This window comes from Notolepis coatsorum (assembly GCF_963971535.1).
Source record: "Notolepis coatsorum genome assembly, chromosome: 11".
Classification (NCBI taxonomy): Eukaryota; Metazoa; Chordata; class Actinopteri; order Aulopiformes; family Paralepididae; genus Notolepis; species Notolepis coatsorum.
The window spans coordinates 30,153,873-30,169,805 of record NC_140175.1 but is presented as its reverse complement, the minus strand read 5'-3'; the positions used below and the strand labels follow the sequence as shown (position 1 = coordinate 30,169,805).

General features: G+C 42.9%; 1 protein-coding gene across 1 annotated transcript in view; it reads left to right on the top strand.

Annotated features, from left to right (window-relative positions):
* LOC311237085 (uncharacterized protein) overlaps positions 1-15,933 on the top strand; it is a gene marked incomplete at both ends in the record, with an annotated part of 28,542 nt that extends 12,609 nt beyond the window's left edge. The window contains 10 exons of the mRNA XM_084324891.1: positions 858-943; positions 1,229-1,310; positions 3,266-3,351; positions 5,397-5,484; positions 9,901-9,949; positions 11,149-11,242; positions 12,703-12,803; positions 14,548-14,632; positions 14,912-15,016; positions 15,829-15,933. Of these exons, the coding sequence (XP_084181017.1) occupies positions 858-943; positions 1,229-1,310; positions 3,266-3,351; positions 5,397-5,484; positions 9,901-9,949; positions 11,149-11,242; positions 12,703-12,803; positions 14,548-14,632; positions 14,912-15,016; positions 15,829-15,933 (881 nt within the window). The remainder of the gene's footprint in view (positions 1-857; positions 944-1,228; positions 1,311-3,265; positions 3,352-5,396; positions 5,485-9,900; positions 9,950-11,148; positions 11,243-12,702; positions 12,804-14,547; positions 14,633-14,911; positions 15,017-15,828) is intronic.

Here is a 15,933-nt window from a genome sequence, read left to right as displayed (position 1 = left end):
GCAACATTCCAGTACCAGCCACTACCTGCCTTGACATCATATACTGCATAGTCAAATGGAACCCTGAAAGATATACAATGTCAGTGATGATTGTAAATGGACTGCATTTACCGTACTTTTCGGACTATAAGCCGCGGCTTTTTCCTCCATTTTTCGACCCTGCGGCTTATATAATGGTGCGGCTTATATGTGTACAAAACCCCGAAAATCAAAATATAGCTTTTTTTACTGCATTGAAATGGTATTTATCTGTTCCCTTATTTACTTAATACAACTTGTAAATGAGTTAATTCTTGTTATTTGTCCGACAGTATTGTGTCCCAATGGGAGTCATTCTCTGTAGAGGTGGGAGTCATTCTCTGTAGAGGTGGGAACTTAAAGCTCAATATAAGAACGGCCATGCACCACCACCCACAGAATCGAGAAAGAGCAATCAATCTGTCAATCCTTTCCGTGTCCGGGCCGGGTGAGGTTTCCCGTGTTGAGTCAAATTAAGCCGCAAACTCCACTCCTTACATATGGTCATTAAACATTAAAACACATGCGGCTTATAGTCCAGTGCGGCTTATATATGTACACATCATTCAATTTAGCTGCTGCGGCTTATAGTCAGGTGCGGCTTATAGTGCGAAAAGTACGGTATATATCGCCTACCCGTGACCCCACTATATATCGCCCGTAGTTTGAGAACCGCTGTATTAAAGGAACATTGTCTGAGTTAGTTGGTCTCTTGGTGTGGGATGGAGAAGGAGTAAACATGTAGCTTAGCGTAGCCTGAGATTGTGAGACCGGTACCCTGTTTTTTGGCGTGGGCTATGGCATACTACCTTGCTCACCATCCGACCCTGTGTCCCCAGAGAGTCTGGTGTGGCAGAGACTGGAGATGAAGGGAGAGTCACCACAAGCCTCAGCAGGACAGACACTCTCAGCACACCACGACAAGGTACACACACACACATGCACGCACGCACGCATGCACGCACGCATGCACGCACGCACGCACGCACGCACGCACGCACACACACACACACACACACACACACACACACACACACACACACACACACACACACACACACACACACACACACACACACACACACACACACACACACACACACACACACACACACGCACACACACACACACACTTTCGACTGCACTACGAGACATTCTTTGTGGTTTCCATGTCATTACTATGTCTTCCCCACATTTTCATCCCGTCCAGGATATCTATCTGTTTGGTGGTAAAAGCACCGGCGAAGATGGAACCGTCTCCTCATCAAACGAGATCCATAAACTGAGTATTGGTGAGCTGAATAACGACACCACTGTTAGATCCACAAACTCAGTAATGTGTGAGAGCACACGGACAGGAATAGAAATAGAAACCAATCCAACACTAAAGCTGTTCGATTCATGAGCCGAGTATAGGCCACTTGTGAGTCTGTCAGTGGCTGAATTTAGTGTAGTGACAAGCGGGTATTGACGCACGGATATGGCTTAGCAACTTAATTTAGAATGCCTCATCACTTCCACTAGCTTAGGACGAGGATAGCAAATAGCATTCTGCTTCATAGCATTTCAAATCACTTTACATTAGTACATTCCGGGGTGGACTGACATGACTCCCAATTGGTAACTAATCAGATAGGCTTCTTAGACATGTAGTCTGTATCCCTTAGTATCCCTTTGAAGACCAAATCAGTGATCAAAACACAAGCAAATAGGCAGCCCCACCACCAAAAATAATATACTGTATATATATATATTGGAATTGTTCGGGATTCCCCTAAAAGAGATACCCATTGCCCCAAAACACATCTCTACCAACTTGCCTTCCCTGTTCAGGGGCTGTACTGTAATGTTTTTATCCTCTTGTATTTAGCTGTTTTTTATATTCTTGTGTTGCACCTTGTTTTTTTTTTTTTTTATATATCTTTTCCCCCCTCCATTTTCCTCCGATTTTCTCCCATCCCAATGTTAGTCGTATGCCAATTCTCAATCCCTTCCTGGTCGCTGCGCACTTACCCCCCACAGTCAGATCATCTGGGAGAGTGGAGGCTATCACGTGCTTCCTCCGACACACGTCCAGCCAATCAACCGCTTCTTTTCACCTGGCAGCGCGGATCCTCCCCGAGAGGGCGTAGCGTGTGGAAGGATCACACTATCCCACTCAGGTCCTATCCGCGCTTAGCAGGCGCCCCGACCGAACTGTAGGAGTCGCTGTTTACAATGACCCAGACCCACCCTGCCAGCTTCTCCCACCCTCTAATACAGCCAATTGTATTAGTGTGAACGGCCAGCCAGGCTGGTGACAACCCCGGAGCTGTGAGCTGGATTCGAACAGGCGAATCCAGCTCACAGCTTCGGGGTTGGTGACAAACGCATCTCCGCTACGCCACCTAACCGCCCCCGTGTTGCACCTTGTTTTAATTATTGTGTTGTGTGATATACTTTGTATTATTTCTGTATCACGTGAAGCACTTTGCAACATCGTTGGAAAAGGTGCTTTAATACTGTAAATAAAAACTTACTTACTTACTTACTAAAAGGGATATGTCCTCTTACCAGCTATTGCCTACATGTTACCTCTTGTAATTACCAGCTTGGATTAATTTATGCTGGCTCCTCTTTAGAGAGGCAAAGCATTGTTTACACCTTCCTCATTGAAGGTTGAAGTAAACCTCCCTCCTCATCACTAGATAGTAGAGGGCCGGGCTACTACAACTTTAAAGCGTAATGACTGCAGAATACATACACTGGTCAGACAGTAAGTCTGATAGCTACGTCACACTGAGAGTGACAATAGTGAGGCAACAGAGACGGGTATAGCCCTCAGCAGGGATGGGGATTGGCAGGGGAAATCAATGGCTGTAATGAACACAAACACAGTATCATAAAGAAATACTGGCCTCTCTCTCTCCCCCCTCCCCCGTCGTCTCCACCTAGTATGAGAGAATAGAAATAATAGAATACAGTATACTAGGGTACAGAATGTTAGGCTGCAATCAGGTGGTGGGATTGTCTACTGCCGCTCATAAACACAAACTATTCTTGTACCATTCAGATGAAAGTGAAGCTAAAGCTGACCCTGTAGTACAAACACAACGTTGATCATTTTGCTCACAACCAAATGTTCATATTCATTAATGTCTCTCTCTCTCCTCTCTCTCTCTCTCTCTCTCTCTCTCTCTCTCTCTCTCTCTCTCTCTCTCTCTCTCTCTCTCTCTCTCTCTCTCTCTCTCTCTCTCTCTCTCTCTAGCTAAGATGAAATGGAAGGTGCCTCTATATGTGGGGCTTCCTGCTGGACGCAGACACGGACACACAGCCTTCATCCTGCGCAGCCACGTGGGTTCCTGTGTGTTTCAGAAAGACAGAGTACTGTATCTGCTGCATGCTGGTACATTAGGCTTGTAGGTTTGATTGATTGATTGATTGAAAAGTTTATTAACAGATTGCAGAATGGGTACAGTACAGTACAGCTCAATACATACAATTGTTAAGGGGATGCAGACCAGAGAAAGACTTTCGTCTTGTTTACATCAGGGTCCCCCATTTTCAATTAATCATAACATATATGACATACATGACATACAGATAGACAGTACTGCTACATCTATACATTTATGACATATCAGATTTGCAAATACAGTACTGTTTGTGATACAAAAGTGTCCAGAAAAGGAGTGTATATACATTTGGCATAGAAACTGTACATTGGAGGAGGTTGGTTGGGTGGGGTGGGGTTGGGTGGGTTGGGTGAGGGCTGTACATTGGAGGTGGGGGGGGGGTTGGGAAGGGGACACACACACATTTTACACTGTACATTGGAATATTGACAAAGCCTTACTTGGTCATTTACTGTACAACTAGGTTAGGACATTTGTAGGGGCCAGTTTCGAATTGCAGTCTCACGTAGGTGTTTTTTGAGAGTGTTTTTGAAGGTGGGTAGTGATTCACATTCCTTTACAGCTTTAGGTAGGGCGTTCCACATTGATGTGGCATAATTGCGAAACGTGTTTAGTCCCTTGTTTGAGCCGAATCTGGGTTTTACATGATTTGTGGAGCTCCCTCTGGTGTTGTGATCGTGGTATTCACTGACCTTTGGGAAGTATTTTGACATGTACATGGGTACCTTGGTCGCGTAGTGTATCTTGTAGACCAGGCCCATTGCAAGTTGCTGTACTCTGTCGTCTACTCTAAGCCATCCTAGGTTGTCAAAGTGGGCAGGGGTGAGGTGGGTTCTAGGAGTCAGGTCAAGTAGTAGTCTGACTAGCTTGTTTTGAGATGTTTGTTTGTTTTTTAGTGCCTTTGAGGTGCTTTGGTACCATGAGGTGCAGGCATAGTCGTAGTACCCTTGAATGAGTGCTCCTGCTAGAGTCTTCAGGGTATTCTTGTTTACCAGAGAGGAGATCCGGTACAAGAATCGCGTTCGTTTGTTGACTTTTTTTATTACATTGGATGCCATTTTGTCACAGGAAAGATTAGCCTCTAGGATGGAACCCAGGTAGGTAATTTCATCTTTCCTTGTGATAATATTGTCACCCACTGTAACCGAGAAGCCGTCGGTCTTGCTGAGTTTGTTATTTGAACCGAAGAGAATGGACTCTGTTTTGCCCATGTGTAATGATAGTTTGTTGTCGGCGAGCCATATGCAGATTTTGCCTAGTTCCGAGCTGAGGGCTTTTTCAACCTGTAACTTGTTCTTGTCAGAGACCAGCAGGGCTGAGTCGTCCGCAAACAGGAACAAGTTGCAGTCACAAGCTGACGACATGTCATTTGCATAAATTAGGAATAGTAGCGGTCCTAGTATGCTTCCTTGTGGAACACCACAGCTCACTGTGAGGGGGGGGGATAGGGTACCGTTTACCTCCACCATCTGCTCTCTCCCCTCCAGGTAGGATTGTATCCAGCTCACTGATAAACTATCAAAACCAATTGCTTTTAGCTTGTCAATCAGAATGGTGTGATTGACAGTGTCGAAGGCCTTTTGTAGGTCCAGCATGACCATGCCGCAGTATTTGCCCGCGTCCACCTCTTGTTTGATGTGGTCGTTCAAGTAGAGAAGGCATGTGTCAGTGGAGTGGGATGTTCTGAAGCCAGATTGGAATTCGTAGATTAGATTTTTTTCCGCGAGGTACTTTTCGATCTGTTCGTATACTATTTTTTCCATGACTTTCGAGATGGATGTAAGGATAGAAACAGGGCGGTAGGTCACCACGATTTTCACAATTTGTGAACATTTCAACTACTACTGTGGCAGTAGTTTACTGTATTTGGGTCTTTCTTTCATATAATGTATCTATTTGGGTCTTAATAGGTGTTAATAGCTGTACAATATGCATTTCAATCTCTGTGTCAGAGCTGTGTATGTTTTTTTTGTATATATACAGTTGTATATATTTGGAGGGAAGAATGAAGAGCAGGAGTTTAATGATCTGAAAGTGATGAAGCTGATCAACCCCTCAGAGAGACAACCAGGTATCTATCTATCTATCTATCTATCTATCTATCTATCTATCTATCTATCTATCTATCTATCTATCTATCTATCTATCTATCTATCTATCTATCTATCTATCTATCTATCTATCTATCTATCTATCTATCTATCTATCTATCTATCTATCTATCTATCTATCTATCTATCTATCTATCTATCTATCTCTATCTCTATCTCTATCTCTATCTCTATCTCTATCTCTATCTCTATCTCTATCTCTATCTCTCTCTCTCTCTCTCTCTCTCTCTCTCTCTCTCTCTCTCTCTCTCTCTCTCTCTCTCTCCCTCTCTCCCTCCCTCCCTCCAGGTTCTCCATCATGGACTTGTGTTCTCTTTCTTGTATTTTGGGTCTTGTTCGGTAGTTGTAGTCCCTGCCTTGTTTCCTGTAGTTCTTTGTTAGTCTGTTTCCCTCTCAGGTCTCAGTTTGCTTGTTTACAGTAACCCAGGTGTTTCTCGTGTTTTCGTTTTCCCCACATTGTTTTTTTTTGGCTCTTGGACTTTCAGTTCTCCAGTTCCCTACTGTGAGATATTATGTTTTTTGTTTTGTACTTCGACTTTGATTTCTTGATTACATGTAAACACACTTGGACCTTCTTCTGCCTCATTCCTCCTGCAATTGAGTCCCACACCCCCACCGTGATGACAATGGGAAAGTAGGCCTGGGCCTGGTCTCTGCCTGGCATCAGGTTATAATCTCTGTGAGAGTGTTCCTCTGGTGTGACTTTTTGGTAAAATTACAGCCTATTGAAGGTGTCTTCTTTAGGACAGTAAAGTTGCAAAAAGAAGTCAGCACACCGTCTGTAGTGTTCCCAAGTTTTATTCAAATAAACACAACGTTTCGGCCTGTGGCCTTTGCCAAGTGTCCCAAGTGGACACTTGACAAAGGCCACAGGCCGAAACGTTGTGTTTATTTGAATAAAACTTGGGAACACTACAGATGGTGTGCTGACTTCTTTTTGCAACTTTACAGATACATTTTTTAGTCAAGCACACGTGACTACACTTTGGATGTGCGTGAGTCTTTTCTACTACTATGTCTTCTTTAGGACATGCACCCTTTCAAACTGGAAATAGACACCAGCAACGAATAGAGCAAAACTTTATTTGGATTTCTAGATCTGAAAAGGGCATTCGGGGGCTGAAGCCCAGAACCTCGTGGCCAGTTGCCCCCTGCTCACCTCTTGCACACGACAGAGGTCTGGCGATGCATTGGAGACAGAGAGAAACCTATGATCTCATACATTCTCTCATCGGGCCCAATTCTAGTGAATAGAATAATAGTTGAATAAATGTATTCCTCATGGGACGCCCTGGAACCTCCTGCAAGTGAACCCCACTTCAGAAACACACATGTTACTATGTACTATGCTACTATGTCTATACTACTACCTAATATGCTACTACTGTATGTCTATACTATTATTTACTATGTACTATACTTATACTACTACCTACTATGCGATACTACTACCTACTCTGTTACTATGTCTATACTATTATTTACTATGTACTATGCTACTATGTCTATACTACTACCTACTATGCTATTATGTCTATACTACTATGTGCTATGCTACTATGCCTATACTACTACCGACTATGCAACTATGTCTATACTACTATGCACTATCTACTATGTACTATGCTTATACTACTGCCTACTATGCTACTATGTATATACTAATATCTACTATGTACTAATATGTACTATGCCTATTCTACTACCTACTATGCTACTGTGTCTATTCTACTACCTACTATGCTCAAGTTTCAAGTTCAAGTTTCTTTAATAGTTGTCATACAGAAGTACAGAATACTTTTATACAAAATGCTTCTTTCTGTTACGCTCCAGAGACTGTGCTAGACAAAAGATGAGTATAAAATAAAATAGTATAGCATGTAAAAATAGAAGTAAAAATAGAAGTCACGTACGTAGACAGTGTTCAGTATATACATATGTACAATGTTCGATGCAGAATAGAGTAACTGAGTTACCGTACAATATACAATATACTATGCAATATACTAATATACAATACTATATAGTGCAAAGCAGAAATGGGATGAGGTACAATTTACAGTAAGGTGTACTGAGGTATGGGTTGTAGTGCAAATCCTTTACCAATAAATATAAAGTGTGTCTAGGTGTTCTAAAGTGTGGAGAGTGGGTGCTGCAGTGTGTTGTTTGTTTAAAGTGAGTGTGTGCGTATGGATGTGTGTGTTGTGTGTGTTGTGTTGTGAGTGCATTTGATGGTTGTTGCATAGTGTTATTGTTCGTTGAGCAACCTGATGGCCTGGGGATAGAAGCTTCTTCTGAGTCTTTCTGTGCTTGCCATGAGACTCCGGTATCGCTTGCCTGACCGCAGCAGTTCAAAGAGGCAGTTGTTTGGGTGGCTGGAGTCCTTAATAATTCTCTTAGCCTTACCCCTGCACCGCTTGTTGTAAATGTCTTGGAGAGTGGGAAGCCCCCCTCCAATTGTGCGTTCGGCTGAACGTGCCACTCTCTGTAGTCTGCTTCGGTCTTGTGCGGTGCTATTCCCAAACCAGGAGGTGATATTGCCAGTCAGGATGCTCTCTATTGTACATGAGTAGAAATTCTTAAGGATCTTCTGACTGACTTGGAACTTCCTTAGGCGCCTGAGGAAGTAGAGGCGTTGTCGTGCCTTCTTCACAACACTGTCAATGTGTGTGGTCCATGTCAAGTCCTCGGATATGTGGGCTCCAAGGTACTTAAAACTGTTCACTCTCTCAACCGGTGCCCCGTCGATGCTGAGGGGGCTGTAGTCCCTGACCCCCGACCTCCTGAAGTCCACAATCATCTCTTTTGTTTTGCTGACATTCAGGGAGAGGCAGTTCTCCTGACACCACTGTGACAGATTCTCTACCTCTTCCAGGTAGGCCCTCTCGTCGTTGGCAGAGATCAGGCCCACCACTACTGTGTCATCAGCAAATTTGATGATTGTGTTGTTGTTCCGCTGTGCCACACAGTCATGTGTGTACAGGGAGTAGAGGAGTGGGCTCAGAACACAGCCCTGGGGGGCCCCTATGTTGAGCGTGATGGATGAGGAGGTGCAGTTGCCTGCTCTTACCACCTGGGGTCTGCCCGTCAGGAAGTCCAAGACCCACTGGCAGAGGTCATAGTTCAAGCCCAGGTCCCTGAGCTTGGCTATGAGTTTGGAGGGGACTATGGTATTGAATGCTGAGCTGTAGTCGATGAACAGAATTCTCACATAGTTCCCCTGCCTCTTGTCCAGGTGTGATGCTGCTGTGTGCAGCACATGGGCTATGGCGTCCTCCGTGGACCTGTTAGGGCGGTATGCAAATTGCAGGGGGTCCAGGTTGATGGGGAGGGAGGAACAGATGTAGCCCTTCACTAGCTTCTCAAAGCACTTCATGGCTATGGAGGTGAGAGCTACAGGGCGGTAGTCGTTGAGGCAAGCGGGCGTAGATTTTTTGGGTACAGGGATGATGGTGGACTTCTTCAGACAGGTGGGGATGACAGCCTGTTCTAAGGACAGGTTAAAGATGTCAGTGAATACCGGGGTCAGTTGGTCGGCACAGACTTTCAGGACGCGGCCGGGGATGCCGTCCGGTCCTGCTGCCTTCCTGATATTCACTTTCTTAAAGGTCCTCCTCACCTCATGTTCTGTTATTCTGAACACTGAATCTCCCTCAGCAGACCCCCCCCCCCCTCCCCATTGCCGTGGCTTGTAGGCTGGTGTTGTTATTCACAGCCTCAAACCTTGCATAGAAGGTATTGAGATAATTTGCTAAGGAGATGTCACTGTTCAGTTTGAGGGAGGTGCCTTTGTAATCTGTCATCGTTCTGAGGCCCTGCCACATACCTCTAGAGTCAGCCTGTTAAAACTTAAGTTCAACTTTATCCCTATAACGCCGTTTTGCCTCTATTACTGCTCTCCTGACGTTGTATCTCGCCGTCTTGTGTTCATTCATGTTGCCTGTCACAAGCCTGTGTTGTAGGCTGAGGTGCGCACTTTCAGAGCCTCACTGACGGATTTATCTACCCAGGGCTTTTGATTTGGGTAGATTCTAATTGTGGTAGAGGGGATTGTAGAGGGGATGCTACTGTGTCTATTCTACTACCTACTATGCTACGGTGTCTATTCTACTACCTACTATGCTACTGTGTCTATTCGACTACCTACATGCTACTATGTCTATACTACTACGCACTCAAAGTGAAGCACTCAAGTTTGACACTGCTAGACGAACAATACCACTTACCCTTAGTCGCCAGAGGTGTACCTTTCCTGCTGACTTGTTGTACACAATTTACAAGTCGTTTTGGATAAACTAAATTACTAAATGTAAATGTATCTATTTTTCTGTGGTTTAGTTGACATTGTGTTTTGAGGTTATTTCTCCTCTCTGCAGTTATGAAGGAGATTCTGTCTGAATTCGGTCTTCAGGGAATCAGTCATGGGTGAGTTCCCCCCCCCCCCTCCCCTGACAGTTAGCGTGCATGTGTGTCTTTGTGTGTGTGTGTGTGTGTGTGTGTGTGTGTGTGTGTGTGTGTTTGTCTCTCAGCTGTCTCAGTTGACTCTATGGGAGAAAGATAAATATGATTTATTATATCCAGCCTACTCATATATCTGCCCTTCCATCTTTTCATTTCCTTGTTTCATTAATATTTTATTGATTCCCGTTCTGCTCCACTGCAACTGACTCATAGTAATGTACTGGGGACACATTTGTTTAGCTGGCTGTGTCACTGGTACATAAAGGTTGCTCTAAGGGCCTGTTTCCTCAAACACCTATTTTCTTTTTTCATCTAGCAGGGTTCAGCAGATGCTTATATAGGGGAAGGCCTAGTTATAACTCGTGTTGCTATGCAACCACTGAAAACCTCTTTGAAGTGCAGTTTTTCTTCTTTTTTTGCCAAAGTTAACACGTTTATCATTTGGAAATGTCTGCAAGTGTCACATAGTGTCAAAGCGAAGCAGGCTATTCTCGCTCCTCGCTCCACAATGGTGGAACGAACTACCCACCACAGTCAGGACAGCCGAAACCCAGCCAATGTTCCGCCTTCAACTAAAAACAATTAACAAAAAAGAAGAAAAAATAAATTGTCTTTCTACTACTATGTAGGCCCTACCCTACTACTATGCTACTTATACTAGCACTGTACCTATCATGCTATTATGTCTATACTAGCCTACTATGCACTCAGAGTGTAACACTCAAGTGTTACTATTTGATGAACAATGCCACTGACCATTAGCTGCCAGAGAGGTACCTCTCTTGCTGACTTGTCGCTTTGGATAAAAGTGTCAGCTAAATGACTAAATGTAAATGTAAATGTAAACATAGGCGTGTATAATGATATCAGTGGGCAGCAAATCAATGAAGCCTGCATTCACCTTCACCTTCAACTTATTTTCATTGTACTGTCCTACTGTGCTGTATAATGACAATACATTTTAATATTATCTAATCTAATATAATTAACCTACATGCTCTTTACATTTGATCTGCAGGTTCATGTTGAAGATTTGAGTGTCTGTATATGTGTGTGTGCGTCTGAAAGTCAATGTGCATCTATTGTCTGGGGTTCGATGTGAGTCGTATTCAAAGTGAGTTTCAGTTTTTTGACGGGCGCTTTCGTTCTCATTTTGACTTCAGGTTCGCTCCGACGAAGGTTCCCAACGTCAAATATGAGCTGAGTGACTCTGCTTTGTCTCCGTCTGAGAGGAGAGGCACAGCTGCAGCCGCACAGGTGCTGCCTACACAACAGTTACACAGGAAATCCACCCTAAAACATGTCAACGTGTTCAAAGGGGAATGTTGCCCCCTTTTTAATAATTTGATTTGATTTGATTTGATTTTTATTTGTCTCGAACATAGAAACATAAAACAACTTAACAAGTTTAAAAAACAAAAAGGTTAATAGTCAAAGACTATTTCCATACAATAAGTGTTCGAGAAGGAACACAGGGAAGTAAAACAACTTATCAAGCCCTGCCCCTTCCTTACAATATTTGACATTATAATTTAATACAAATAAAAATAATATAACAAATAATAAAAAATAAAATAAAAGTACAGTTTTTTATATATCCAAATATCCAAATGAGAAAAAATAATAGGGTCACATTACTGCTCAAGCTCCTCTCTCTTATATGTGTCCATAAGTGCATTGTTATCCCTGTGCCCCTAAGGCAGTCCAGCTACTATGTGTGAACGTGCATCTCTCTCTCCTAAACCTATAGATCAGAGAGAGATAACGATATCAAATTTGTCACCTGGATGTAATATCTGCTCCATAATGAATGGGGGACTTTGCTTGTGTAAAAGCCTTGTGTAAAAGCTGTGACTTAGGTTCATTTGTATTCAATTGTTACTTTCTGGAAATACATTTGGTTGTTAAAGGAACATGCCAACATTATATGAAAGGCGCTGCCAACTAGCAAATAACTAGGCTAGCTGATCTGTATGCGCTTCCATTAATTTGTGCTGAGCTAGACTAGCTTGCAGCCGGATAGCTTTCTACTGAATGCACAGAGAAGGAATTGTATTGTATTAGGGATGTCCGATATTATTAAAATGTGATATCGGAAAATATCGGTATCGGTTTTCAAATTTTAAATATATATTTTTTTTAACATTTATATAACCTTTATTTACCCAGGCAAGCAAGTAAGAACAAATTCTGATTTTATTTATTGTCAAAAGTATGCATAATGTTGTGTTAATTCCACAACAAGAGATATGTAATGTTAATTACCTGAAATTATTCAGTTTTTGGGGGGGGAACCCTGCATATATCGGTATCGGTTGATATCTGTTGATATCGGTATCGGAAATTAAGAGTTGGACAATATCGGTATATCGGTATCGGTAAAAAAGCCAATATCGAGCATCCCTATACTGTATATATCCTCTTGTCTGACTCTGGAGAAGACAATACGTGCATTTCCTATAGTGTTGGTGTGTTCCTTTAAGCAATAGGCCTATTAGTGCTCTCAACAATACTTTTACACAGGGGGTGATTTGAAGAGTGATAAGAGAGAATGACACCCCAACCCCCTTTTTAGCACTTTTCTTATTTTTTGCAAATGTTTGTGTGCATGTATTCTCCTAGTTAACTATAGGTTACAACCACTTACTGTACATTTCTAACTGAATTAAAATGATACAGTGTATGTGATCCTTGGTGAATAATTGTATTTATCCTAGGTGACTGTCCATAGAGACTTCACTGCGGTGAGAGCACAGGCGATGGAGATGATCCACACAGCTTTCTCACTTCTGGACCAGGAGTTTCAAAAGCTGGAGAGGTAAGAACAAACACAGACCTACTTGATACGAACATGGGGTCGGTAGACAAATTAAAGCTCACATTTATGTAATATTATTAATGTTTTCTTTGAGCGACCAATGTCACTAACTCACTCATTCCTTCAGTCAGTCCATCAGTCACTCGCTCTGAGAATAACATGTCAGGAACATCTCAGAGAAGAACATGTCAGGAACACCTCAGAGAAGAACATGTACAGTATGTAGATAGACAGACAGAGAGACAGAAAGACAGACAGACAGACAGACAGACATAGATAGATACTATATATATAAATAGATACATTGATAGGTAGGTAGGTAGGTAGGTAGGTAGGTAGGTAGGTAGGTAGGTAGGTAGGTAGGTAGGTAGGTAGGTAGGTAGGTAGGTAGGTAGGTAGGTAGGTAGGTAGGTAGGTAGGTAGATAGATAATTAGATAGATAGATAGATAGATAGATAGATAGATAGATAGATAGATAGATAGATAGATAGATAGATAGATAGATAGATAGATAGATAGATAGATAGATAGATAGATAGATAGATAGATAGATAGATAGATAGATAGATAGATAGATAGATAGATAGATAGATAGATAGATAGATAGATAGATAGATAGATAGATAGATAGATAGATAGATAGATAGATAGATAGATAGATAGATAGATAGATAGATAGATAGATAGATAGCTTCTGAACATTGGTAAAACCAAGGAGCTGATCGTGGATTATAGGAGAGGACAGCAGGAGACACACACACCACTGAGGATAAACGGGGCCACCGTGGACAGGGTGAGCAGCTTTAAGTACCTGGGGGTCCACATCTCAGAGGATCTGACATGGTCAACACACATAGACACAGTTGTAAAAAAGGCGAAGCAGCGCCTCTACCACCTGAGACAGTTAAGAAAGTTCAGAGTATCGGGGAAGATACTCCAGTCCTTCTACTCCGGAGCTGTAGAGAGCATCTTGACTGGAAACATCACTGCCTGGTATGGTAACAGCACGGCACAGGACAAGAAGGCCCTACAGAGAGTGGTGCGCTCTGCCGAGCGTACCACAGGTATTGCACTACCTCCCCTGCAGGTTCTATACAACAAGAGGTGCAAATCCAGAGCCTGCAGAATAATGAAAGACCCTCACCACCCCAATAACAGCCTGTTCCAGCTGCTGAGGTCAGGCAGACGCCTGCAAACACCAGCTACTAGGACAGAGAGGCTTCGGCTCAGCTTCTTCCCCCAGGCCATCAGAGCCTTGAACAATGAACACTGAGGGTCACAGAACACTGAACCCTACACACACACGCACACATTAGCACACACACGACACACACGCTGTGCACGCTCGCACACTAGCAGCCACTTTAACATGAGAAAGCACTCACTCATGCTGCACACGCCCACACTTATGGCCACAAAGAAAGGTCACTTTAAAAATAGTGTAGTAACAGTGTATTGCACTACCTAGGGACCTAGCATGTCCTTCATGCTCTGTAAATAACTATGTACAAATACCGTGATGTCCCACTATGTTACCTGTTTATTGCACAATGTTGTCTATTGGATTCTATTATATGTTGTACTACTGTATTGCACATCGTTGCGGGCAAGACCACCCGCATTTCATTGTATACTTGTATGCCGTGACAAATAAAACTCTTGACTTGACTTGACTTGATAGATAGATAGATACTAGACTCACAGATATTTTGGTTTGTTTGGTTCATATATTGATTGTTTACAGAGAGAAGTCAGAGTTTGCTGAGGCAGCAGCTGCTCTTCAGAGTGAGAGGGAGGCCCAACAAGCCCACAGACAGCAACAGGAACAGGTAGGCCTCAACTCATTCACTCTACAGGTTGGAAGGTTGCTTACCTTATATCACTGAGTGCCTGCTTAAAATGATGTAATCCACTGGATTACTAAATCTCAGTAATGTAAATCTGATAACTTTTTGGTTTTAGTATATTTTGCTTCCACGGTTTAGATAACATGAAATTAAATGGAGCATTTCTCCCAACTTGAAAATGTGCAATTTGAATATTGTGTGTGTGCGTGTGTCTGAATGTTTGTGTGTGCATGTGTATGTGTGTGTGTGTGTGTTGTGCAGGAGCTACAGGACATGGTGGAGAGACACAGGGCTCAGAATGAGGCTTGGCTGAGAGCGAGAGCTGAGGAAAATGACAGAGAGAGGAAGGAGCTCTGTAAGCTCAGGGTGTGTGAACAGACATCTTTATTTATTTTATTTTTATTTAACCTTTATTTAACCAGGCAGGTCAATTAAGAACAAATTCTTATTTACAGTGACGGCCTGGCGAGAGGACATAGGGAAAGGGGACAAAAAATGTAAATGAAATAAAATAGAAAAGAGACAAGTTCAAGTTTCTTTATTAGTTGTCATACAGAATACTTTAGACTTTAGACAGACGATACATACATCACAGAGGTAAGGGAAATTATTAAAACACAACATACACAAGCACATGTGTACGAATACACACACACTTACTCACTCACTTACTCACTCACACACACACACTATTTATTTATTTTTATATATCTTGACGTGAAGAAATTTGGGCATGCAGTGGATAATCTGTTCAAATGTAACAAGGGCAGCATTGTAATGCTATCTGTGGGAGTGAGGGAGTGCACCTACTGTCCAAGTAGACAGACAGTGACTACAGTACATTTGGTATCTCGTTTGAAAACCCAGAGAACCGTATAACCCCATGCTTTCTGAGAAATCAGACATTACAGCTCTCTCTCTGTCTGCCCCTCTGTCTCTCTCTGTCCCGTCCTCTCTCCTCTGTGTCTCTATTTGTCTCTCTGTCTCCCACTCCACTTCGTTCCATCTCTTCATTTGTTCTCATCTTGTTTGCACCAAATGCCTCTGTTAAATCGTTCTATTGATTGCATTGCTTTAAGACTCTCTCCACCTACCCCCCCCCTCTCTCTCTCTCTCTCTCTCTCTCTCTCTCTCTCTCTCTCTCTCTCTCTCTCTCTCTCTCTTCTTTCTCTCCTAAGGAGGAGGTGGTGCAGGAGCAGGAGAAGCTGAGGGAGGAGCACAATAGTATCCAGAAGCGCAGCGAACACCTCCTCTCCATCATGCAGCAGTTCAAAGGCATGTGA